This window comes from Sylvia atricapilla, chromosome 7, assembly GCF_009819655.1.
Source record: "Sylvia atricapilla isolate bSylAtr1 chromosome 7, bSylAtr1.pri, whole genome shotgun sequence".
Classification (NCBI taxonomy): domain Eukaryota; kingdom Metazoa; phylum Chordata; class Aves; order Passeriformes; family Sylviidae; genus Sylvia; species Sylvia atricapilla.
The window spans coordinates 14,189,278-14,214,705 of NC_089146.1; the positions used below are offsets into that span (position 1 = coordinate 14,189,278).

General features: G+C 36.3%; 1 protein-coding gene across 4 annotated transcripts in view; it reads left to right on the forward strand.

The window, feature by feature from the left end:
• PDE1A (phosphodiesterase 1A) overlaps positions 1–25,428 on the forward strand; it is a 205,002-nt gene that overhangs the window by 53,582 nt on the left and 125,992 nt on the right. For 3 of the 4 annotated variants that reach the window (XM_066322705.1, XM_066322707.1, XM_066322704.1), the window contains exon 1: positions 7,802–8,085. In XM_066322705.1, coding sequence (XP_066178802.1) covers positions 7,982–8,085 — 104 coding nt within the window. In that variant the 5' untranslated portion in view covers positions 7,802–7,981. Of the gene's footprint in view, positions 1–7,801; positions 8,086–25,428 lie in introns of those variants that run through there. The other variant, XM_066322708.1, reaches the window with a different exon arrangement.

Genomic DNA, 25,428 nt, shown 5'->3' on the forward strand with positions numbered 1-25,428 from the left:
ACTCATAAACTGCCTGCAACTGTCCCAGTGGCAGTCTCCTTCCTGAACTATGTAATTTTTAAATACCAGTACTGTTGACAGAAAAGGAACACATTGAAATTTGAGAGGTTTAGGCTTCCTCCTAAAAATCTCCTAAGTCAGTAATTTTTTAAATGAAACTGCATTGTTTAGCATCAGTTACATTCACTCGTATACTTCTATCTTCACAAAATGCAATTCAGATTTTTTTTAACATATCTGATGTTTCTGCAAAATGGTTTTCTGTACGAAGTGCAGTCTTTCACTGCAAACTTAGTTGTATAACTACAGAAAAGCATACTTTCTAAAATTCTATGAATAATGCAGCAATGATTCAGACAGATTTTAAACTCTATAATGGCTGATCAGAGTTTAGGAATAGACAGATCTTCTAATACTGCAATAATAAGCATATTTCAGTTTAAGATAGGCCACAGGAACCAAACAATGTTTTTCAAATTTGAGGACCAGTATGTAATATGTAATTTAGATACTGGGAGGGTTTTTGGTATGCAAAATGAAAAAAAAATAAAAATTCCTCATGCTGCCAGTTTTCCCCATCAGTTTAATACTCCACTCAATTTCTAAGGTTTTTTGAAGCTAAAATGTAGAAAACATCTTGCTGAAATTAAGGTTAAAATTCAGAATATGTTAGGAAAGGGCCTTTCTGGCTGCCCTTAGATTCCAAATTCTGTAACAATGCCCTGAAATGGGGTGATTTGAACAGACTAATTCTGAAACAAGTATTTTTGTGCATATTCTCATACAGAACTGCACCAAAAATACAGGCAATACTTGGGGTTATGATGCAGCTTTGTCTCAAGGAGGGTGTCTTTGCCATTCTGTCCTGAAAGCTCAGATCTGCAATGAAGGTTTTGAAGGAATCCTGTGTGGGCTGGGATGATTTGATTCCACCTCTTTGGGACAGCTACTAGTGGAAAGTTTCTGTACAGTAAAAATAGCAATAGTCAGGGTAGATTCCCCAGTTTATCTCTTTAGTTTGAGATGAAGAGACTTTTTTCCTTGCTGGCATCTGCTCTGTGATAATATTTTATAAATATCAAGAAACATTTTCTTGTTGCTGTGGTCCTTGTGTAAGTAGTGTTTAGTAAAAGGAAATTATTTTCTTGGGGTTTTTTTGTGGAGTAGCTCAAAATGATTGTTTGAAAAACGTCTTTTAGACAATTATTATCTGAAATGACTCCATGTTGTTCTATATCTACACATCTTTCCACCATGGGTTAGTTATTTTTTATAGCGGATGTAGTTCTGTGGGATAAACTTGCAAATGCTTTGCCATGTCTAGATTTCCCATTTCCTATTGTTTGAATATTCCATATTCTTTCTTTCTCTAGTTTATATGCAAATACAAACTACTTGGTGTCTAGAGTTTTTCACAGTTAACCACAAGTTTTGTATTCAAATGACTTTTTACCTTACCACTTCCTTTTCTTTACACGATTATCAAAAGTAAAACACCTCCTAAAGGATTAATTGAATACATCTGAAATGTGATAAAATAGACAATAGACTCTGATAAAAGGAGCACAACTAGTCTGGAACATCTGTATTTATTCTACAGCTCTTGTTCACTGTGGGGACAGTCTTGCCTTTTTGACATTGTTAGATATCAATCTCATGTTATTATGAAATACATCATCATCCTTGTGATTCTCTGTGGCAATTTCAATCCCTCTTATTTCAGTGCTGATGGCAGTTCTAAATCGGGTTCCTTTCTTTGCAATGCTTAGTATATTAGTTTTGTAGCCAAGTTGTTTCCTAAGGAGTTCCTAAAAGCTACTATTTGTTTCATGTTACTCCTCAATTTCAATTGATGCTTTTCAATACTGGTTTGCCAATTCATTTCAAATAAAGAAGTTAAAAGTCACTAGGCCTGAAGAAATCTGTAATCTCTATTTTCTTCAGCTGTGCTGATTGCCCTCTGACACTGTATGAGCTACATGCAACTGCTGTTTTCAGAAAATTTAGACCAATTGTCATGGTTCACTATAGTAATCTTCTCTTTGCTGAAGTACTACAAACAAATAGTAAAAAATTATAAAAGTGTAACTTTTAATGGGAAGTAGGACTGAAGAAAATCTCAAAACTGTTTTGTAGAATGAGCAAAGAATAGTAGGTACATCTGTTTTTTTCCCTGTGTGTGAAACAGTTATCTTTTAGTTTAAATCACCAGTGAATTTATGCTGACCAATTTAAACAAAGCTGAAGAAAGATGCAGATGCCAACTGAGCATCTGTCTTAGGTCAAGCTGCTTAAGCATCCTACCTTGAACCACTCTCTTGCTTCACTTCATTCACTGACATGTAACACACTTTCTACTGAATGTTTGGTTTCTTCTTGATGACTGCTCTCTGTTTTCAAACTCTGGCTCTAAAGCCTCTTTCCAGGTCCAGCTGCTGAAGAAACACTATTTCGTTCTGTTTTTCTACTTTTGATGCAGTAGCAAGCTTTCATTTGCAGTTCTTTTTGTTCAGATTATCCATAGCACATCGCTATGTATTACGTATCTTGGCAATTATTCACTTTTTGCTATCTCTCCATCTCCTAGAATTTGTCAGATTGTTTGTTTCACTGAATTAAGTGAATGATTCTAAATTGTGTGTAAGATCATACTCAAAGTAAACTTAAAGATAGGTTGATTAGCAGGCCACCTGGACATCTTAATTCTGTGGACTGCAGTGAGGTCCAGCGTGGGTGCAGATTTCAGACATCTACCTAAATCAATCTGACTTGGCACTTGAATTGGTCTGTGAACACTCACACGCAGTAGTGACAGATGTTGGATGCTGGTTGCTTCTAGGGGCAGTATTGAACAATCAAATGTGATAAGGTCTTAATGTGTCATAGGTAGGTTTGCAAATATATATCTCTTTGTGCCCTGAGGTTTTTAGCTAATTTGCTTGCAAGCCTTAGTGGGTATTTGTTTTCATTTTTAGTTGGCTTAAAGCTTTGATAAATCTGACACCATGTTTATTACTAATGTGATAGGCCATGCACATAGCAAACAAATAAAAGGTTCTTTTCCTCCTTTCTAGACTTAAAGTTGGTACTTGATGGACACATAAATGAATATACATATTTTAGTGATTATATAAATAAGCCTAAAATTCAGTAAATCAGATGCAGCAGAAAATACTGAAATAAACTAAAAGGGGAAATTTTTCCCTGTTTGGTCTCTCTGTATAGGTCATCTGAGTAAGCAGTGTTAATATATAATTCCCAGCTCTTTTGCCTACTTAATTGAGTCAATGCCAATACACTGTGTAGACCATATGCATAACTTTTCAGAGTTGCTATTCCTCAATTACGTAACTGTACTAATTTTGTTAATATATACTGTGGAGAGTCTGAAAATCCAAGATTATTGTATCATCAATATTTTGCCATTGCCCAATTGCTGGAGACCTATGCATTTAAATAAAGTCCATGAACTTTAATAAGACCAAATATTTCTTCTTTCTCTGCTGTGCTTCCTATTAATTAATAATTCAGATATTTGGACATTGCAAGCAAGCTGGAAACTCTGCTTGTGCAAAAGAGGATTGCACATTACAAGTGAAAATATCATAGACAATGGGGAGGGCAAAAGGAAGCATGGACAGCACTGACTAGCAAGCCATTCCTTTTCTGCAAGGGTGGGATTTGAGTGATGTGGTCTCTCTGCAGTCTTAGTCTCTATTCACAAAGCACCATGTAGCACTTGAGTCCTCTGGCAGGGACTTCTTCAGTGGTTTAAGTCTGTTATTTACAATGCTGTTAAACCCCGTCTTACCCAGCAAATAAATGCAATGCTTTACCTGCTTAAAATTAAATGTGTTAGTGCTTGGTAGAGCAGGGCCAGGGCATGCAGCATGCAAATCTAATACCTGGTCTCACTGATTACAATAAATTTATCTTATCTTTTTGAGGATTTGTTTTTTGTTTTCCTTATGTTTTCAGATTTCTTAATTGGTTCGTGACTCTCCTGCGGTTCTACCGCAGGGAGGTTTGTGTTGTCACGTTTGGAGGCATGGGTATTAGTTTGACAAGTCACCCTGCAGGTCTCTTGATACTTCCTTATTTTCCATGTGTCATCAATTAGATGGTTTGAAGATTAATTTCAAACAAAACAGCGTATTTAATTTCCCTTCAGGAGCAGAGGATCTCTTTAAAATAAAGCTCTTATTCTCCTCATCAAAACCTGCATGATCCTTTTCCTCTTCTTATAGCTAATTAACTGGTATAGCTGCAGGATTTCCTCAGTTTCAAGGTAAGTTGTTTTCATTGCAGTTGTGTGATTTTATCATAACTGTAAAGGTCTGTCAGTAGTCAATATTGAAAAGGCATCCTGATTTCTTTACCACTGCTTATATTTTAATTTATTTTTTTTTTTTGCATTTATATTACTACTGGAGTCAATTACTTCTAGGTGAAAGAAAAGGATCTTAGTTTAAATTTTCATTAAGCGTAGCTTCTTATCTGAGGATTAAGTGTCACTAGGAGAGTTTTATTATCACCATAATTAAGGGTGAAGAAGTTAATTATTCCTGTTTTAATGTATCTCCATATGGGCTAATAGAAGTGTGTGTTGATGTTAGCATGGAAATTTTAAGCTAAAATCTAAAAAGAAAAGAAAATCTGTGGACAAAGGACAAAAAGGATTTTTTTTTTTAGGAGAAAAATGGACTGTAACAACAACTTGCTGGGATTGTAGCACAAATAATGGATTAGGTAGGGCAAGAACAGAAAACTGCTTCAAGAACAAGAAATGGAAAGCAGAAAATTGTGCAGGATAATTTTTCATTTCAGATGCTGCTAGCCCTCTTGATTGCCCTTGCTTTCTAAAGTAGCTGCTCACGGTTTAGTGTTCTGTATCTTCTTTTGAACTGCTTGTACTACGAGCACAGAGGTCAGTATTTCTGAGCAGGTGTGGTGGGCTGCGATTCCTCTGCTGGTTCCTCATACAGGCTGCAGGGTGTGGCTGCTGTGTTCCAGCAGCACCCTCCTGGCCTTTGAGCCCGGGATCACCTCTTGCAGTAAGAGCTCTGAGGGCACTGCCTTGGCTCTCTTGTCCTCAGCCTCGTGCCTGCCCTCCACTGAACCAGGGGAAGGATGTAGATTCAGCTACTTCATTCTCTGAGCATTATTCACAGAAGCTAAAGGGAGGAAAGGTCTCTCCTTTCCCAGTGTTTCCACAAGGGCTTTTTGGTCGTGTTTTCCAGATCACTTGAAAGTTATTCTTTTGTTTTAGATGGTTTGCTTCTGTCTCCCTAGGGAAATACAGGACACGTTCTGGCAAATTTCTTGATTTTCAAATGCCTTATCTATCTGGTTTTTTTTTTGTTTCCTGCTTTTTCTTTAATTTTCAGAGAAACAATTCTGTCCTTTGGTTTGTTCTCTGGTGGTTTGCTGTATTGATTGTCAGGATAAACCTTTGGAGCAAAGGCTGCTGTGTCTGTCTTTTCTTAAGCCATGCCAGGTGCTTTTGCTGTCATGATTTCTGTTGTTGTAGTGGCAGGGTCCTTCGGGGAGCAAGGTTTTACAATTTTCCTTTGTGGAGTTCTGGTGACGTTAGCAGGTGTATCTCCATTTACAGGGATACTGTCTGGGCAGTTTGTACCTTCCTTCCTTCCTTCCTGAAGGATATTTCCATCTCATTATAGTTTTCTCCAGTAAATCCAAGCAATGTATCTTCAACTACTGAATTCCTTCTGAGGGAGAGAGAACAGCTTGCAAACACCACTTTTTTTTCATTGTAGAATTGGACAACAAGAGCTGGAAATACTTTATGAGGCCCTTAAAATTCCCCTCTGTCTCTAGAGGTTTATGTGGTTTCTATAAATACTTAATTTCTTTGCTTTGCTTCAGATATTTGGCAGTTAAAAGGCAGGGAAGAGCCCAGATTAGTGTGAGATGTTCTTACTAATTATTCCATGGAAGGATATTTATACTTTTTCTTACAAACTTTGTTTGGACTTCGTGCAAAACAGGAGTGGAAAATTTGGAAGATTTTAAGTGGTTCAAAGGTACTACTGCTGCTGCTTATGACCAAATAAATGCCTTACAGTTTTTGAAAATACATGGGTTTGTTTCTTAGTTTTTGTCTTCTGATGCTGCTTGAAAATTGTAAGTGATTTCACTCATCCAGTGACTATTTTTCAGAAGTTATTAGTGAATTTTATGGGACTCTTAAATCTCTGAGTCAGGAAAAATTCGGTGAAACTCTGGGAATTAATAGCAGCTTAAAATTGTGTATGTCTTAAACCCATGGAAGCAAATGAAGTGCACTGTTTAATTATCCACCGGAAATCAGTGTGCAGAAGATGCAACTCAAACTGGTTTATAACTCTCATAGGGTGTAATTTATCTCTATAATGTGCATAAAAGGTACCATAGAGAAAGAAAATTGATTAGCAAATTCTGAAATGTTAAGATTATTTCAAAGCTGTGAATCCCTTTTTTATTTTTCTGTGAGAGTCTGAGTACTTAGTAATTACTTAGTAATATCCATTTCTGCCAATTGCATCAGGTAGGAACGCTCATTATCTCACTTCATTGCAAAATTTAACACAGATAAAGCTGTTTAGTTAAAGCCACACTGAAATATTCCTCCCCCACCCTTAGGCTCCTTTCAGTCACTATCTGAGGATGCTCATGCTCACTTTTCCAGTGTGGACCCAAAGCTCCTTTGTCCCAACTGGCAGTGGCACCATTAGCTGACAACGGTGACACATTTATTCCCTCTTGGCACTCTCCTTTTGCCTGGCTTCTTGCACTGCTCTTAGTCTGATTGAAGCAAACATGATCACTGAGATGAGTCTGGGGTAGATTTGATTATTTGGCTGCTGCTTCAGAAATGAAGGTTTTTACTCACCTAGACAAGACAGGTGCTGTTTTCAGAGTGAAGAAGTGCTCTGCAAACCCAAGTCTGTGACTGAGCAAGCAGCAAGGAAATCCCCTCCTTTGCCCTCCCCAAGCCCCGACTTTGGCTGTACAGATAGGTTCTGAAGTTTGCACTTGGAAAGCAGAGCAGGCAATCTGCTGCATGTACTGATTAGTCCTCAACCCTTTTGCTGTTTGTATGCACTTAATTGTTTTTTGCTGGCAGACGCACAGAGTTCAGCATCAGATTTGCACACACATGCTGCTGTCCCGGAGGATTCGCAGAGCGGGCTATCTTGCAGCTGCTGCGTTTTCCACCAGTTAAATTGACAGTTACCTACTGTGTGGAGTTGCTAGGAGAAGGTGAACAGTCATCATTACAGCATATTCCTTCTATGACAACCTGTAGCGCTCACTGATTTCTCTTCTGCAGGGATTTAAACGTGTCTTTGCTACTGACTTAGCGTTTGTACAGTCATTTTTCTTGACAGGCTGGTTGATATTTATTCAGTAAGAAACAATTCAGGATCAACTAAAGAGAGGAAAGCTCTGACATTTGAACATAGACTCTTTTTGTAGGGTGATGTGGCTGATACTGGCATCTACCATCTGCTTTCCTATTGCAGCCTGTTTCTCCAACCTGCAAAGCAGAAACCAGCCTTTCTTTCCTTCTGGATTGTTAGAGCCATGCACATTTATCCTGCATGGCAATGAATTATAGCCCATTTTAAGGAATCTTTTGTGCTTCTGTGTGTATTCCTACAGCAGAAAAAGTGCATGAGAAAGGAGCTTGAGCAGTCAGTAGTATAAGTAGCTGGCTCTCCCATATGGATTAGACTCGTGAGGTCAGAGGAGCTGTGTGTACTTGCTCTGTGCTTGGGGGGGAAGAGTGGAATTGTCTGTCAAAGTGAATAGCGATTCAGGCAGGATCGTCCCTCAGCTGTTGTAATTCTGATGTGTTTTGCTATGACAGCAGCTACTGTCTAACATGCATGGATCTTCTGAAATTTGTAGTGGACTAAGGACTGCTTTTACTTGCTGCTGAGCCTGACTGTAACTGTATCGCTGTAGGACAATAACGATGGGGGCTCGAGCGACAGAAACAACTCGGGAACTGGAAAGCGCCTCTGTACAGTACCAAATAGGAGGACATACAGAGAAAATGTGGCAACGACTCAAAGGAATGTGAGTAGCTTGTCTCCTTGGCTTTTGTTCTGTTCCTTGGGAAGGATAATTTTCTTCTGTTTGTTAAAATGTCTAATTAGCAAACGGGAGAGTTATCTTTAAGCTGTGAACAGTATTTGCTCCCACAATACAGTATATAATTCTGGTTTACGGTGGTACATAGATTAATGTCAGACTCTCTATTAGCTTCAGTCATCTCATTTAAAAGATGTATAATAAGTGAGAATTATTATCCAAGCTGAAATGCAGGTAAGTCCTTCCAAGTTAGTACTTCCATATCTGTGATATGATTTTGTAAGTGCTGTCTTCAGAATCAGCATTTCTGGAGCTGTTTTGTCATTGCTGTCAGTATGTATGGGTAAGTATATTGTTGCAATTCTACAGTAAGTATTAATACTTTGCCTTTAAGACTGAATATAAGGAGGTCTATATTAAAAGGTGCTTAGCTATTAGGAAGCTGCTATGTCTGTTTTTTGTCAATTATTTTGGTGTTCAATAATGCTAGAAACTAATTGAAAGAGTATTTGAGGGGATCACTATGTGTCTGCTATGTCTAATGCACTGCTCTCAAATGCAATTTTCAAGAAGAATTTCGGTGCAAATGATCTGTAAATAAACATCTGCAACCTGTCAGAGAGAAACTCTATCAAACTCGTGCATCCTTAACCTCTCAAATGTCAACATCTTCTTTTCAGTATTTGCCAGGCTTTTGATCTGAAAGCTGATGTCAGGATGTTACAAATAAATACATTTTACACTTGTTGAAGCAAAGAAATGGCACTATTATTTTTGCTGGAAAGGTTTGTAATCATGGGTTTTTAAAGGTATTCCACAGATGCTAAATAGTGCCTCAGCTGTTGAAGGTAAACAGATTATTTAAAGTGTGGAAGATTAGATGCATTGACTGCACTGCCTTTTTCCCCTGTGCATTGGGTAGAGACTCAAACTGGCTGTGAGGAAGGGGATTTCCACCATTTGCTTTCTTTAAAGAGAAATTGGCTTGCTTGATTGGAAAGTCATTTCTCAGGTGTGACCAGGGATTTATCATAACTTCTCTGTGACAGGCTTTTGAAGATTTGCTTTGAATCCTATAATCGCGCTGTTTAAGATAATGCACTTTGGGAAAAATGATCCCATAAAATCTCCAGAGTGTGCAGAGCAGAGCAAATATTTTGATTATTTGGTGATGTCCCACATTTTGCCTTGGAGTTTCTGCTACCAGAGACCTCCATCAATTTGTGCAGATTTCCATTTGTCTAGGGTCTTAGCTGCTGTTATTGTTCTCTAAGTTCTCTCTTACCTCTAGACTCTTGGGTTGAAATGTTTCCTTTCAGCTGCCTCTGGAAGGGTACCATTAAGCAAACTAATGCAAATAAATGAACATTGGTGACACTCAGTACAAGAGCTCCAGGAAATAAAGTTCATGCTTCTTTAAGAATAGTTAAAATGATTTTTGGAGTTTGTGGTGTATAAATATAAAATGGAGCTTAATTGTTCAGAAACCACACACCTTTTACAGGTTGATGCCAACCTTGTGAATGTTACTACAAGATGATGCTAAAATACTTGTATTTAAAAAAACCCAGGTTTTATTATTAGATATGTGCTCAGCTGACTGTTTTTCATTTTTACCAGTATTTTTACCAATGGTTTCTTTTAAATTATTCCCCAGTCAATTGGAATTCACTGACTAGTCAATATTATGAACATTGAATGGGGAATTTTTCAGAGTAGATATCAGGGCTCACTTTATAGTATAAGTAAGCATCAGTCATTAAGGAAAAGGATTCATTTTGTTGATGAACAGATATCAAAGTAGAAGCATGATTCTATGTGGCAGGGGAGAGGGACAGATAAGTGGGACTGCCAGATAATCTGACTTGGGAAGAATTCTTTCATAAACAGTTAGGAGAATTGTTTCATCTTAGAGATGGAAACTGTTAATGAAACTATGATGCCAAATTAGAGAGCTTTTAAAGTAGCGTGCAGTAGTATATTTACACTGAAGTCAAGACTTCGTGGTTTGAATTATGAAGCTGGGTCTGTTCTTGCTGATAGAGTCCTCAGACCCACATAATTTTCATGTGATTTCAACACAGTTTTACAATATTTTGCCAGTCAGAGTGCTGATTATCTTCTTGCAAGCAGGTCATTATTTCTGTAAGAATGCTGGATTCCACTTAGGTAACTATCGGAATAGAGTTCAAAAGCTATACAGTAGACCCTTACTTAAAATTAGCTTTAATTTTCTGTTAGCGTTTCATCTTTTTTCGTAATAGACATTTAATTACTATTGTGGCAGCAGAAGTCCATTTAACCTTGCATGTCTTGGTGTTTTGTGTGGTGTTTTTTTTTTTTTTTTTTTTTTTTTTTTTTTGTGAAATAGAAACTGTTCTAGAAGATTGGTGAGTTGAATGCACTTAAAGCTAAATGAAAATCCTTATTTAAATGCCCAATAATAAAAGCTGTCTACTATGGAAGCTTGAATGAAAGGGCCTTTTTATAGGTTTTCTATTCTACAGGCTTTCATAGATCTTGCTAACCCAAGTGTTGCAATAAAGGCTGGGATGTTTGGAATAAAATTAAAATTATATATAACTTTCATTGGGTTTATGGGGCTTTACAGCCAAGCTCTTACTTCTGTATGGCAATTAAAAATCCCCCTCTGTTTTCCTTACACTGGAATTGCAGCAGTGCTGAAACCAAGGACATTTTCTGGCAGAGAAGATATTAATTTAAATTTCATAACTTGATCCTTAGCATCGGCGCTGATTTTAATTGATGCCTGAACATATAAAACACAAGCTTAGTGAAACAAGATGTGGGAAAATGAGTCATGTAAATTTCTGTCTTGACTGTAGCTTCTGGTTTTTGAAGTAAGATATTTTGAGTATGCAGACTGCAAGCTTTTAATGTTTTGTAGTTCATGGTGAAAGCAAAAACAAATAACAAGGAGCCGCTAAATAACTCATATAATAGTGTGGCTTTTATAATTCTCTGTTACACAGAATAATAATAAAAAAAAAAGCCATTCAGGTCACTGCAGGAAATCCACCTGCCTGACCAAAGGGGAGTGCTGTACACCTTCTACTTCAAAAACCACCTTGTCACAGCCCAGCCAAGGGGCTCCTTCTCAGCCTGTTTAAATGCCACCAATTACACCCTTTTTCCCACAAGCTTTCATTCTCTATTTGATGGAATCTTACTTTAGGCAGTAAATAAGTCTCCAGCCTAAATCTATTACGGTGTCAATAGATCCAGATGATTTGCTGCCTAGGAGAGTGTCTTCTGCTGATAGAGCATGACAGGGAGCTCAGAAAGAAAAGCAGTTTTAAAAAGCATTTTGGTATGGAATGCAGAGAACCAGGTTTAAAGCAGAAGTCTTTATGCTTACTGGCCTTGCAGTGTTTGGTATTCTCTTTAATCTGCACGTAGACTTTGCATTGGTCCTCACTGTGTGAAATCATGTGCTGTCTAAGGTCTATTTTGTCTTTTTGCCACTTCACTCAACGTTGACCCAGAACAGCCAGACATCTCCCCCTCCCCAGTCTTATTTTATTTTGCAAGTAGACATCTTAGACATGTTTGCAAGTAGCTTCTCCTATCCTCATCACTGCTGGATGTAGTATTAGGCGTAGGCTCTCTTTCTAAGGGTTGTATTAATTTGTGAGTAAATAACTTAATTTTCATAAATATCTGCATTTACTAGAGCTGTTTTTAATTGGCCAGAAAAATGTCTGAATGGGAAAAGTTAAAGTCCAAGGTTACAGGAATCTGGGGACTTGAAATTCACATGTGGTTAGTATAGACTACTTTATGAAATGGTTACTGCTTTAAAATGAGAACATGTTATTGCCATCACTGGTTGAAAGTCATTTGGGCTAACTTGTATGGCAAAAGGGATTTGGAAAACAGTCATAAGCTTCTTTCCTTACCTTCTTCCCTGTCTTTCCCCCCAAACTCAACATGAGACCCTGATTTCTGCAGGAAGAAAGGTCTAAACTGTTTTAGGCACTAAAAGGGACATGAGCACCCAGTTTGTTGATCCTGCAATGCTGCAGTGACAAATTGCATTCATACACATTTTGTAGAGACAAAAAGGGGCTTCAGTCACTGATTTGGGCAAATTTGACTTGATGTCAAAGAAAGTAGAAAAATGTCTTCCTGTACACTTGCTGAATTATCAGAAGATAGAATTCTTTTAAAGGCATTGAATAGAATCAAGATCAGCAGCTTAGTTAGGTCTAAAACAGACTAGAATGGATAATTTTACTTAGAGAACAGTCACTAGGTCCATGGATACTGATGAAAGAGTGGTAGAACAGTTTCCAGAACCAGATATGGCCGAGGTCTTTCCTCCATTTTTCTGAGTCACTTGTTTACATTTTATTTTATACTGTATATAGTGTTTGCTTATTGCCCTTGTTTCTAGGGTCTATTTGCCTCAATGTGGTAGTTCAGTAAAACTTAACTGAAGAGTTTATCAAAACAGAACGTGTTATGATATAAAGATTTCTAAATTTGTGAGTACTGAACAAAAAGAGGAGAAGAGAGAGAATTACAGGTGGATACTTATGGTAAAAAGTAGCAAGGCAGGTTGTCACTTACTGCTAAACTACATCAGGAGCAAAGGGCTATATACTTCAAGCCTGTTTTTACTTTCTTGTAATGCAAAAACTTTCCTATAAAATCATAAGCTCTTAAAAGTAATCAAAATGACAGGTATTTCTAAGAGGACTTAAATTAAAATTGATTTCAGAAATGCTCTGAACAGAAAATGGAAGGTATATGATGATGCACCTATTGATTGATATGCATCTCATTAGTGGTATAATTACAGTAAGAATAGTTTTATTATAAATTGTGAAAAGCTTCTTTTGCTTTTTAAACCAAAGTCTGTTTCTGCGCCTGAGTAGTCAGGTAAACAATTTATAATTATAACTTTGTAGCTTATAAATATGTATCTAATTAGACATAATATGATGAATTTCAAAATTTCAATAAGTGTAGATTTTTAGCTAATTAACATTAGCAATTTAAAGAACTTTTTAATCCAGTCATATTATTTTACTATTAGCAAGATATTTCCATTATTATAATATACATTATAGGCATATAATAAATTTTCAGGTTCATACAAAGTTTTCCTTGCTATTTCTGCCATCTGCCCATGCTGTTGATGGATTAGAATAAATGCTGATCCTCCAATTTGCTGTGAGCAGGTGAGTTGCTGTGCTTTTAGAAAGCTGTATTAGAAATGACTGCAAATTTAAGGAGTGGTGCACAAACCATAATTTGGCTATGGTACCTGTAAGAACAGAGCAGTGTGTTTACAGGTGTCTTGGTCCCTGAATAATACAATAAAATACTGAGGTTTCCCAGAGCTTTGAATGAACATACATCCCTAATGTATGTGTCCAATTAAAATTGTCATATCTAAAGACACTGGAAAGGAGATTAAAGATGATATTTTATGAAGCTGATTACTAAACTGCAATTAAATTTCTTTATTCTATATTTTTTTTTGTGCATAGGCATCTGACTCTACTTATGCTACATCCAGCACTCTAAAATTTCCTAAAAGAGACTTTCTGTGGCTATTCACCTGATAATTGTTCTATTCAGATCTCTGCTTAGAAAGAGATTTTATATAATTGACTACACAAATAATTGCTTCCCTCTTATTTTGAATTCCTGCCAACATCTTATGCAGAGGTCCTTGATTGCTGACCAATTATAAACATTTCTTTAAAAACTTCATTCTCTAATTTAGCAGTTGCACATTGAAGCCTCCCACAGATTCTCAGAGCTATGGGTCAAAACCTCAGAGTTTGTGTGGCCCTCCCACATATAACTTCCAGGTTCTGCTCCACCTCCACAATAGAGTGAAGTCAAAATATCTGGATAGAAGAAGAAAAGTCCTTTTGTCTTGCTAATTATATAGAGTTAGAAAAATGCAAATGCCTAAATACTGAAATTACATAGTTACCAGTGGAAGTTATAATAAAAATAGGCATTCACTTCATACATCTGAAAGGGAAACATAACCTCAGGTTTATCAAAATTGTACCTGTCAGAATTTTTCCTGTAAGATGTCAAAATAATCATTTAGGAGTGAACCCATCTAGTACTGTTCCATTTTGTTTGTGTTTTCCATCTGATCTGGCTTACTCCTGGTATAACATCTGGACAAAGGCTAGAACAATATGGTTGCAGTTATTTCTGCTGCCATTTACTGGAGACTATTTGACAAATAAGACTGCAAAAAAGGTATAAGATCTATTATGGTAGCGAGTCCTCCACTACTACTGTATTGTGTCTAACATGAAAGGTTTATTTTTGTCGCAATCTCCCTCCAGACATTCAAAGCCTTCCAAAAGGAAGGAAAATCACCAACTAGTCAAATGGACTAAGCTTGACCCACAGACTGCACAGTGATGGAGTTCTTTACTCCTCTGGCAACAGCAGGCTTTTGGAGTTTTATTTTTCCTTTACTGCCTTCCCATCCAATTTCATGACATACTTGAGGTCACCAATGCAATTTGTGGAACTTTTAAAACAAGGCTTCATAAAGAGGATCTATAGAGGCAGTCAGAACTTAATACAGAGTAAATCCTTTCATTTTACTAGGGAGATGGGGAAAACTGAGCAGTTATGACTAAAAGGAGAGAAAATTGCACTCTGCTGTGGTTAAGGCAAACTAAACAGAAATTGAGTACATCACTTATAAAGTTACAGCTGACAATGAAGTGACTCAGTTTTCACAGTCCATAAAGCTTTGCAATTAGTCAGGCAGTGCTGCCAGACTGAAGAAGCCAGCCTTCTCCCCGACCTCTCTTTTCTATTAAAAAACTGCTTAGACTTGTAAACAACTACTACATTCAGTTTCTGTTGAAGGCTGTATCTGCTCACAGCATAGATATGCATTTCCTGAATACCTATGTACAAGCAATAGTGATTTTAAAGGAGTATGTGACTTGCTCCTAAAAGCTTGTGTGATTCTGACTGTTGGCCAGCATATGAAATTTCATTCTCGAGGTCTAATGCTGTTACCTTGATATTGTATTTATTCCTGTGGATTTTGCTAGAAACGTGATTTCTCAAGTGGTTGGTTTTCTGTGAGTGGAGTGAGTTTGTCAGATGCATTATGCTTAAAAGGTGACCATTTTTTACAGGTACTGTGGATTTAGTTGTTTCCCATGATACATTCTGGCTTCCCAACTCGGACTGCTGCCTCCATGCTCTTTTTGAGCTGTTCTAATGTGACTGGTTTTAACACCCAGTGATTTCTTTTGTAGTAAAAGCAGCAATAACTTTTTTTTCCCCTCTTACTATAAACTTAAACTTTATCAGTTCCTAGGTTGGATTCCCTCTGTGTTTTTATACCTAGCTGCATCCTTACAATGAGAGAGTTGTCTGAGGGTGGGGCTACCTGAAGGTAAAAGGAGATGGTCCTACTTGAGCAGCTCTCTAGGAAAACAATCATGGTCTTGCATCTGTTATGTTTCCAGTCCTTGATTCTATGGTATTGTAAATCCAGTACTAGGATACCTAGTGTTGTATCAAAACATTGATCCAATATGAACTTCTTCTGATGGTTCAATTTTGTTTCGGTATTTTTGAAAGGCGAACATTGAGCTGGCAGGTTTTATGGAGATCAAGTACTGCCCACGTCACTCCAGAGTTGTTATGCACAGATAACATCTGTGCTTTTGTAGCCTACAAATAGCTGGCCTGAAAGAAGGCCAGTATAAACATCCGTGTTGTGTGCTTGGGCTAATTCTGGACAATTGTAATCATTTATTTGCACCTCAGCTGAATCAGTGAAGTACTGCTGGGTAATCTGTAACCAGCAGAACTATATTCTGTAATACAGAACTGTGTTCTAAACCCCCCTGAGCCTACTGTTTGCCTTGGCTCTATAAAGCCCTTTGCCCACCACCACAAAAAAAAAAAAAAAACCCAAAAAACCCTGAAAAGTGCTTAATTAAAATTTTATTCTTGAAGTAAATGCTCTGAAAATGAGTACTCATTAGCTGCAGTTGTGCTGTTTATGGTCTGTACATGAAGCTGGACTGTAATGAGATTTGATATGGTTTATTTTGAATGAGTAAGAGAAGTATGCTCATCTGAGTCAGTGTTGTGAAATGAAAAAGCATTCTGAAGTTTCTTGTCTCTTTGACAATTTATGCAAATATGTCTGATTTTAGGTGTTCCAGAAAAGCTAGTATACCTTGAGGTATCATGTGCTGGAAAACATTGAAATAACATAGATATTAAAGCTTTGCTTGTTTCAGAATTAGCAGTTCCATAAATATTGCACCAATGTTAAAAAAAAGGTGCTTTTTCTTGTCTTTTTCACTGATTTCATGTTCGTAGTCATTATCATCTAACATTTTTGCATTATTTTGTTGCTATGTATTTAATAAGTTTTTCATAATAAGAGGCAGTTGAGTTCCAGCCATTCAACCCTTCAAGCATAATGCAGATATTATTTGAAGCAGTGTTATTTAACTAGGAGCGATCTCAAGGAAGATGTTTGTCTGTACAAGTGCTTATGCTCCATTATCTATTGTTTGACATTGGCTGCAGTTTGTTTGACCCAACCATTCTCCAGACTTTTGGCGCCCCAGGAAAACAAGTAGCCTCCATAAATATTATGGAGACATTTAACTGTTGTGAATTTCTCTGATAAATAGTGTTTGAAGGCAGCTATGTTTGAATGGTTCACTGTTAGTGTAATTTATGCCAGAAAAAAGTAAAGAACAAACTGCTGGGTAGAATTTTCTTCTTTCTTCAGTTCTTCTACACTACAGAAGTGTTCTGCCTGGGAAATTTGAAATTAAAGAAGTTTTGTTTTCTTCTGTGTCCTCTGCAGAATTTATTTAAGAATTAACATCTAACATCATGTCTACCTGCAGTTCTATATTTTGTATTTTTATTTACCGTGTTTTGAATAGTTTATTTTTTTTGTTTTGTTTCATTTTGCAATACCTTGGACACCTTTTAGTGTAATTCTGTAAGCTTTCTTTTGCCATTTTACTGAAGACTTGATGGAGGTTTGAGCATTTTTCTTCTTTCTTAAACTGAAGATTTTCTATTTGTATCACTTTGTTTCCTAATCTCAAATAGGTTCACTTAAGGTAACTCAGATACCTGTTCGGCAGAAATGCCAAACATACCAGGCTCAGCTGGAGCTGCAAATTTTTGTCCCTTTTTGACAGTTCCTTTGTATCTTTAGTTTGTGATTTTCTGATGCACAGGCAACTGCACTGCAAAGAGAATTATATCAATGGCATTAATTTCCATTAGGGTGGACTGGAATGCAAAATTCCTGCTCTGAAAAATACATTAAAAAAAATTGGAAAAGGACACCAAGATTAAAAGCTCAGAAGAATGAATATTCTGAAATGTCTATTAAAATTTTTGAATGAATATCTCTTTCTGACTTTTCCACTTCCAAACCCTTAAACTGAAGAGGCAGCAACTTGCCTGTTTGTCCTAGTCCCTATGCTGCCAAAGGTGACCTGAGCTCTGAGAAATCCAGAGGAATAGTTACCTATAGTTAGGAAATATCTGAGAGACATATAATTTTATAAGCAAAGCAAGTTGTGCATGAAATCTGAAATTTTCCATTGAAGAAGCTGGATTATAAAATTGCTGACCAACTCTGATTTACGTATTTCCGACTTAACTAGAAAGACCTTAGATTTTATCGCTAATTGAAAATTGGATGTTTCTGTCATAGACAATTGCGGAAGTATGAGAGAAGGTTTTATGTTTCAATAGCTACCAAGACATGCTCACCAGACATAATTCTGTTAAAGTTTACAGACTGGATTTGTGGGCTAAATCTGTAGCAGTCAGTGGCAGTAAGACAGAGAGAACCTTCCTGCTGTGACAAGGAATGCCCATTTTAGTATTGTATCTTCAATAATGCCTACTGAATAGGCCTTATGGGTCTTCATTCTAAATAATTGGAACAAAGATGAGACTTGAAATCGATTTACTTGTGAGTATTTGAAATTTGTCTCCATCTCTTAATACAATGCATGTATTTTGTGCCTTTAACGCATATTAATGTATATGGCACTTTATTGCACTATGCTGGAGAGTGTTGAGTCCTTGATGTTACTGTCCTCAAGACTCCTCAAAACTGCCTATTTGATTTATTGAGTTAAATAATATACACTTACCTCTGAAAGGAAAACAGCAATCATTAATGATAGACAGTATTAGAGTGGCATGTATATATGTAAAAGGAGTTAAAAAAATCATAATCTTCAAAATAAGTTTATTTCCACTGAGTCTGATTGATGTAAATTTTGTTCATTACTTAAAATGTGGCAAATAGAAAATTCGGCTTATTTTGACCTTTTGGTTTTGAAGTTCCCTTCTAAGCAGATTGATTTAATACTGCTTGTTTCTCTAAAATATTAAAAAATATTTGTCAAAGACATGTCAAAATGAAGAATGGTAATAACATGCACATGTAAATAGTTTAGTGATAATTGTGAGAAAGCTTTGCCTTCAAGAGAGAAATATTTAATTCTGTTTTTAGTTATTTTCTTGGGTAGTTTCTACTTTGTGTGAGCTACACAATAAAATGGGATTCCCTCTCCACTTGATTGATAGAAAATCCCTACTGTTCCAGAAACATTTAAATATGTAATGTTTAGAAGTAACTAGGCATGAAAGTGTTAAAACATTTTGCTTCCATACATTTATAAACCTATATGGGCAATTGTATTCCTGGCTTTGTAATTAAAAAAAAAGCTTGATGCATAACTAGAGACTTCTTGGGAAGAAATTAAAAATTGGTAATATGTTTCCATGAAAGAGAAATTACATTTCCAAGAATTCCAAATGGACAACTCGTGAACACTTGGGGCCTAGGATTTATGATCCTTAATTCTAGTTTAATATACCAAACCTTTCCCTTTTCCTTCACCACTGATGAACTGAATGTGGTTCATATACTGTATGAAAGTATATGAACATTATCTAGAAGATAATATATGAGCATATCTAGAAGAATATATATGAGCATTATCTAGAAGAAAAACGGTTTTCCTTCATAGCAGATAAGGACAAAACTGTTTAAATATGATCCTACAAAAGCTGCAAGTCTGTTTTTAGAGCTGTTTACAATGTAAACATGGGATATGAGCATCCGAAAAAGATTGTGAGGGATTTGTGAGGGTTTATAGCTCAATCCAAAGTTTGAGTTGCTCCCATCAGTGTTAGAGCCCAAACCAAAGTTTTTGTGTTTGAACATGTAGAGCCTTTTAGAAGACAAAATTGTGATAGATGCAATACAACTTGGTCAATATGTCTACTTATATAATATAAAAAGAAAAAATAAGTATGGTATTAGAATTCTTAAAGAAAATCTTACTTTGATATAATCCTTTAACAAGAACAAACATGCCCTAAAATTTTAATTTTATCAATTCCTGAAAAAAATAGTTGGCTCAGGTGGACATAAACAATATGGAGCCAGCCCTGTCATCTATTTTTCTGTCTTGACTTACAATCAGCTTTGACCAGATAAATTCTGGATACAGAGAAGAGTTAACCTTGTCTTAGTATGAAATCCCATTTAGCCTTCTAGTACTGCGCTCATCTTCTTCTCTGTAAGACAAAGAGCTCCATCCAAAATGCTGTGTTTGTTATATAAACATATCCTTATGTTCCAGTAGATGTTCAAAGCAAAATGTGGAGTGCAGAATGAGTTAATGAAAGTATATAATTTCCTGTGAGTTTTTACCTTAGACTTTTTTAGTTTAAAAGTTCAGAATATTTTCATGATCAGTTCAATGCTGAATGATGTTGACTTCAATGCTGAAATCATCTTAGTTTAAGATGATTTTTCAGAAGTTGCCGAATTCTTGAATCATGTTACTAGTTGGGGAAACACGGTTATTAGCGGAATCTGGTTTTTAAATGCTTTTCGACATTTATGTATCAAATGCAATCTCAAATCCTTTTTAACCTGAATGATCAAGGGAATAGCATGAGACTATGCTTCAATTTGTACATCAGCTTCAATAGAGGAAGATTTCAAGGGGAAGAATCTCAGGAAAAGGTAGAATTCATAGTGGTTTTAGAGATTAACTGTGTTCTTTTTGTTCCCTCTCATGAAAAATGGTATTGCAGTTTTACATATGGTGACTGAATTGAAATAGACTCAAAAAAAAATACTGTGTAAAGCTCTATAATGGCAATGTAAGGTAACAACAGATGTGATTTCTCACACTAAAATGCATTCTTATCATTTGACAATGATTATCATTATGATGATACTCCTGGCATGGAACTGAAATTTTTCTACATTGTATAAGCTATATTAAATCTGTCTTTAGCTGACAACCGTGCCTTACTGGAGTTGGCAGAGTACCATATGTATTGGAAAAATTCCAGCTTTCTATATGGGCATGATTACAAAAATCTACATATGATGCTTCACTTCTGAAAATTAGTTGATGATTTTCACAAAAGGGCTGCTGCATAATGTAATTCTGAATCTCAGCAAGAAGTACTTCATGGCCCAGCTATGGCTCTATTTGCTCAGTCATCTGCTTTTATTCATTCCATTATGATCTAATAATATTTAAATGCACTCCAGTTCCTGGCTGTACTGGGGCTTTGTGGTTCAATATGAAAATCTTTTAGATTTACAAGACTGCAGTTCAGACATGTAAAAAAAATTTCAAGATCTAACAATCAATTTTTTCCTTCAGGTACAATGTGTGTTTCACTACAAATTTTTCTGAAATGAACAGCATGAAAAAGGTTTGGGGTTTTTTACAGAAGAATATAAAAGATACGTAGAACTTTTTTAGGAATTAAAGATAATAATGTTCAAGTTGTGCCTATAGAGCACAGACCATAGAACTTCAGCCTGTGATTTCTCAATCCAGTCAATAATCAAATAAAACTAGCCCTGTTCTGGTCTCACTTAAACCAGTATAATTGGATACTATTGAATTACAACACAATAAATGAGACTTCAAAACATATTTACTTTATTGTGACACAATAAAAGAGCACAGTATTTCATGGATGCAGTGGAATTTGGCTAAGGTTTATTGGCAATTCCTGTTAATGGACACTGGGCTATGTCAAGCATATTATAGTTTTCTATGTTAGAGTTAATTCTTTGTGGATATGATTCTTATTTTCTTAATTGTTAAGTGAACCAATCACCTGATAGAACAAGAATGATTCCCTGAATTACCTTTTTTTTTTCCCCTCCTTTTTTTTTTTTTTCCCCCTTCTCCCAAGGGAAGAAACATGTTTACCTCCCTTTGTCTATCACTTGGCTGCAGCTATAGTAGTAACACAGAAACAGATTGCACTGAATTTGCTATTTATTGCTCTGATTTTGGATTTTTGCCACTCTCACTAATGAGCTATGCTTTTGCAGATAGACAAATTAAGGATGGACTCCTCAGCTCAGATGCATTCAATTGTATCCCAGTTTGTCATTAAATTTATTTTTAACAATAAAATCAGCAGATTGTAATTTGTATTATGATTATCACAAGTAGATCTCACCATGTTTAATGCAACTGTGAAGCTTTGACAGTGCAGATGAGGGGAGTTAGACCTTGAAAGAAAAAAACAGTTGCACAGCATCATCTAAAATTTTATTTTGGCAGTTTTTCTGTAGTGATTTGGGGAATGCCAACAGGGGAAAAGGGAGGGGACAATTTTATCTAATATCTGCCCCACTCAAACCAAACAATTACATTGTATTCCTTTCTAGTGCAGCATTCAGTTAGATTGACAGGCACAAGGCTGGACAGTATTTGGTATAATAGTAGAGGTTTCTACCACATTAAGTGATGACATCTTCAATGCTGTACTTGCATTTTTACGCGTAGCTGAAGGCTTCTCGGTATGCACTCATCACTCCTAAAAGTGTTTTATGAAAGTTAGAAGTTTTGTTTTTTCTCTGTTGAGTTCCATCAGAGGAAAGTGTCAGAAGCACAAAAGCCTTTGTTGCTTCACTTCATGATTAAATACAGCCTTCCCTATTGAAAGAACTCTTTTCTTTTGCATGATTATCCTGTTACAAAATGTCTAGTCCCATCACAAATATTTCAGTTTCCCCATTCTTCCCTTCATAATTAACACTGAAAGCCTAACATTGTGAGTCTAGAAGCTGCCATTTCTTCATGTGCAAAGATTTAAGCTCAGCAGTTACATATGTAAAGAGATGTTTTACTCAGTAAACTATCACATTACCAAAAATAGACTACTAATAACCAAATGTAGGTTAATATTTTTGATTTAAATTTCATTATCCACAAGGCATCAAGGCCCACATAGGTAATTGCAACTACTCAGATTCCCTTATCTTTGTTAATGGATTATGAAACTGAAAATGAGGAAAGGTGTTATCTGGGAAACAATATATTACCAGTTATGGTGAAGTGATTATACAATCATAACACTTCTATTCAGGCCTTTGTACTTCAATGGAAGGTAGCTTTTTTCCTCTTCACATTAACACTTTCCTAAAAGATTAAGTCATCTTAAAAAGGTCACATTCATACTGTGGGAAAAATTAACATCAGAAATTTTCCCACTTGTCTGTGGCAGCTTCAGTTCACAGCTTTGAATTCAGTGACATGTGCTTTCTTCAATAGTCAAGCTATTTTCTTCTCACTTAGTTCCTCAATCTTTTTTGGAAAGAAGAGTTACCTTTAATCCAGATTGTTTGTAGGAATCCATGTAATTTCAAGGATCTGCCTTATTGGCAGTTAAATGGATAATAGATGTGGTATGGAGTAGGAATGAACTCTCAGAGCTGGGGTCTAAGTATTAATTCATAGCCATAACTGGTGTACTGAGAAATGAAATCCCTAAATTGTATCAGAAAGATTTTCCCTCAGTGAAGCTGAAAAACACAAGGAAATGTTTTGCCAGTACTGTTCACAGCAAAGCCAGTGCTGAAGCACTGTTAACAAAAACCACGAGATTGCTTCCCTCCCCCTGCACAATCGGAACAATAGAAAACACAGAATCAAAGATGCAATGTTTTATATTTGCTTGGCACCATGCTAACTTAATCAAGAATGAACTTGCTCAAGGATTTTTTCCATAGAAATAGGACAACAAGCCATTCTGGTACCACTCCCAGAGTATGACTCACAAAGAGAAAGCAGCAGAGAAAGACAGTGGTTTTTTTTCCTTTCACGAAACCACTCACTTCCCTGCAAGGTTATGCACTTGTTTTTGCTTTTAAATGTGTTACTTTGATTCTTTTCCTACTGATGTTTGAAAAATTAGTCTTAAAGATAGATGATGTCAGTGTTGATGGAGCAGGTTGTCATCCCCCTCCATTTTTGCCGAAAGATGGATGCTCCATTCTATGTTTAGACACTTCAATGCAGTGTGAAATCCTGACACGATTGCAGGTTCTCGTGGCTCCTTGAGTATCTCCAGTGAGAGAGAGACTCCACAACCTCTGCATGATCTGTTCCAGGGCTTGGTCAACTACACAGTAAAGAAAGTTCGGGTGGAACTTTCTGTGCTTTAGCTTCTGCCTATTGCTTCAAAAAATGTTAAATTCTGTGTAGTTCTTACCAGATAGTAAATGGTTTCATGGTTGAAAAGTTCCTAAATCTTTTACTTATGTGTTACGCAATCTGTTAATCTGAAAGTCAGTAAGGCAAATGATTATTGATTAGTTCAGGTTAATTCTGATGGGACCTGTCCAAGTCCACAAGCGTGGGAGTACTGTCTTGTTAAAGATGATGATACGCAGGGGGAGCAAGTTCTGAAACCTGCTCTTCACTGCAGTCTCTGAACAAAAGATTCTGGATAGTGGCCAGACTAGGAAAGTAAGTCTGTAGGGTTCACAAAAATCGTATTTTAGTCTGATATTTCCTGATCTGCTTATAAAGACAGTCTTTGCATAGGGAGTTTTGTAGTGGTTATATGTGGGTGCACCACAACCTTCCACCCTCTTCATACTCACATAGACTTACATCTCATTGCTGTCTAGCTATTAATTGTATGTGTCTGTGAACAATGATGACTTCAAGCACTAAGCTGTCAATATGACTTTCCCAGATGAACATCTGAGTAGGCGTAAATGTCATGATAAGCATACTGCCTTCATGGATCACAGAAAGTTATTACCTCCTTTTTGCTGATTCTTATGTAACTATACTTTTGGCTAATAAAGTAGAATAAATAGTTTCTATTTTTCATAGTCAGCTGTGTTAAACATATATATATGTAATCTGTGAAAGTTCTTCTTACTGATAGTGATTTTTTTTCCTTCCAAATACTTGTCAAATCTGAGTGATACTCTTTCCCATATTCTTACTTAGATGAGCTTGAATGCTTTCAAGAAATATGGTGAGCAAGGTTTATATACACCAGTATCAATTCAAGTTACCAGCACCAATTTGCCCTCAGAAACCACAGAATAATTTAATACTTCCTTCTACTTAAAAAAAAAAAAAAAAAAAAAAAAAAAAAAGTAAGAATAATCTTTAGAGGTAGCATCACTGCATACCCCTGCTAAAAATGTATTGGAGGGGCTGTACTCATCCATGCTTTTGGAAAGCTATAATAAATTTCAAACATAGTATTTATATTTGTTTTGATATATTTTTTCTGTGAGTTTTCCAAATTGAAATAGTGTTTGAACTATAATAAATAGCAGGAAAATAATATAAAATTATGGCATGGATTTGATATTTTAGACAAAAACTGACAACACCCTTCGAAGGTAGAGCGATGCAATCTCCACATTTAAGATAGGTATTGTTAATGTAGATTAGCACAGAAAGATATTTTGTAGCAAAAAACACCCCCCAAACCAAAACCAGCATAATCAGCAAGCTCCTGTAAAAGCACATATTATTATTTATAGGGACAGCGTGTAAAAAGATGTAGAGTTTCTTAGGCTCTATCCTCTGGGCTTTTTAAGTTCCAGACTGCTGGTGTAGCTGATAGGATGCTCTGTTAGTGATGCTTCTCCCTGTGAGTCAAAGTCTGACACCTGTGATGAAATGCAGAATACTGATAATCAGAAAAGAAAACAGAACTTGAATGCAAGATGTTTGAGGAATTCATACGTGAATGTGCAGGCTGCCAGTACTCATTTTATTTATCATTTACTGCTACTCCAAGCAGGCACTTCTTTTAAGAGAAGTTCTTTATTGTAAATTTGTGGGGAGTTTGTGTCAGGGTCAGGAGCAGATGCTTGAAATTTCTGAACTCTTGTTAGATTGGTGCATGAAAAAACCAAGCAGTGCTGCCTGCTACTTTTAAAGCTTTCAGAGAGCTTCAGTGGCAGTTGCAGAACATGAATGTGAA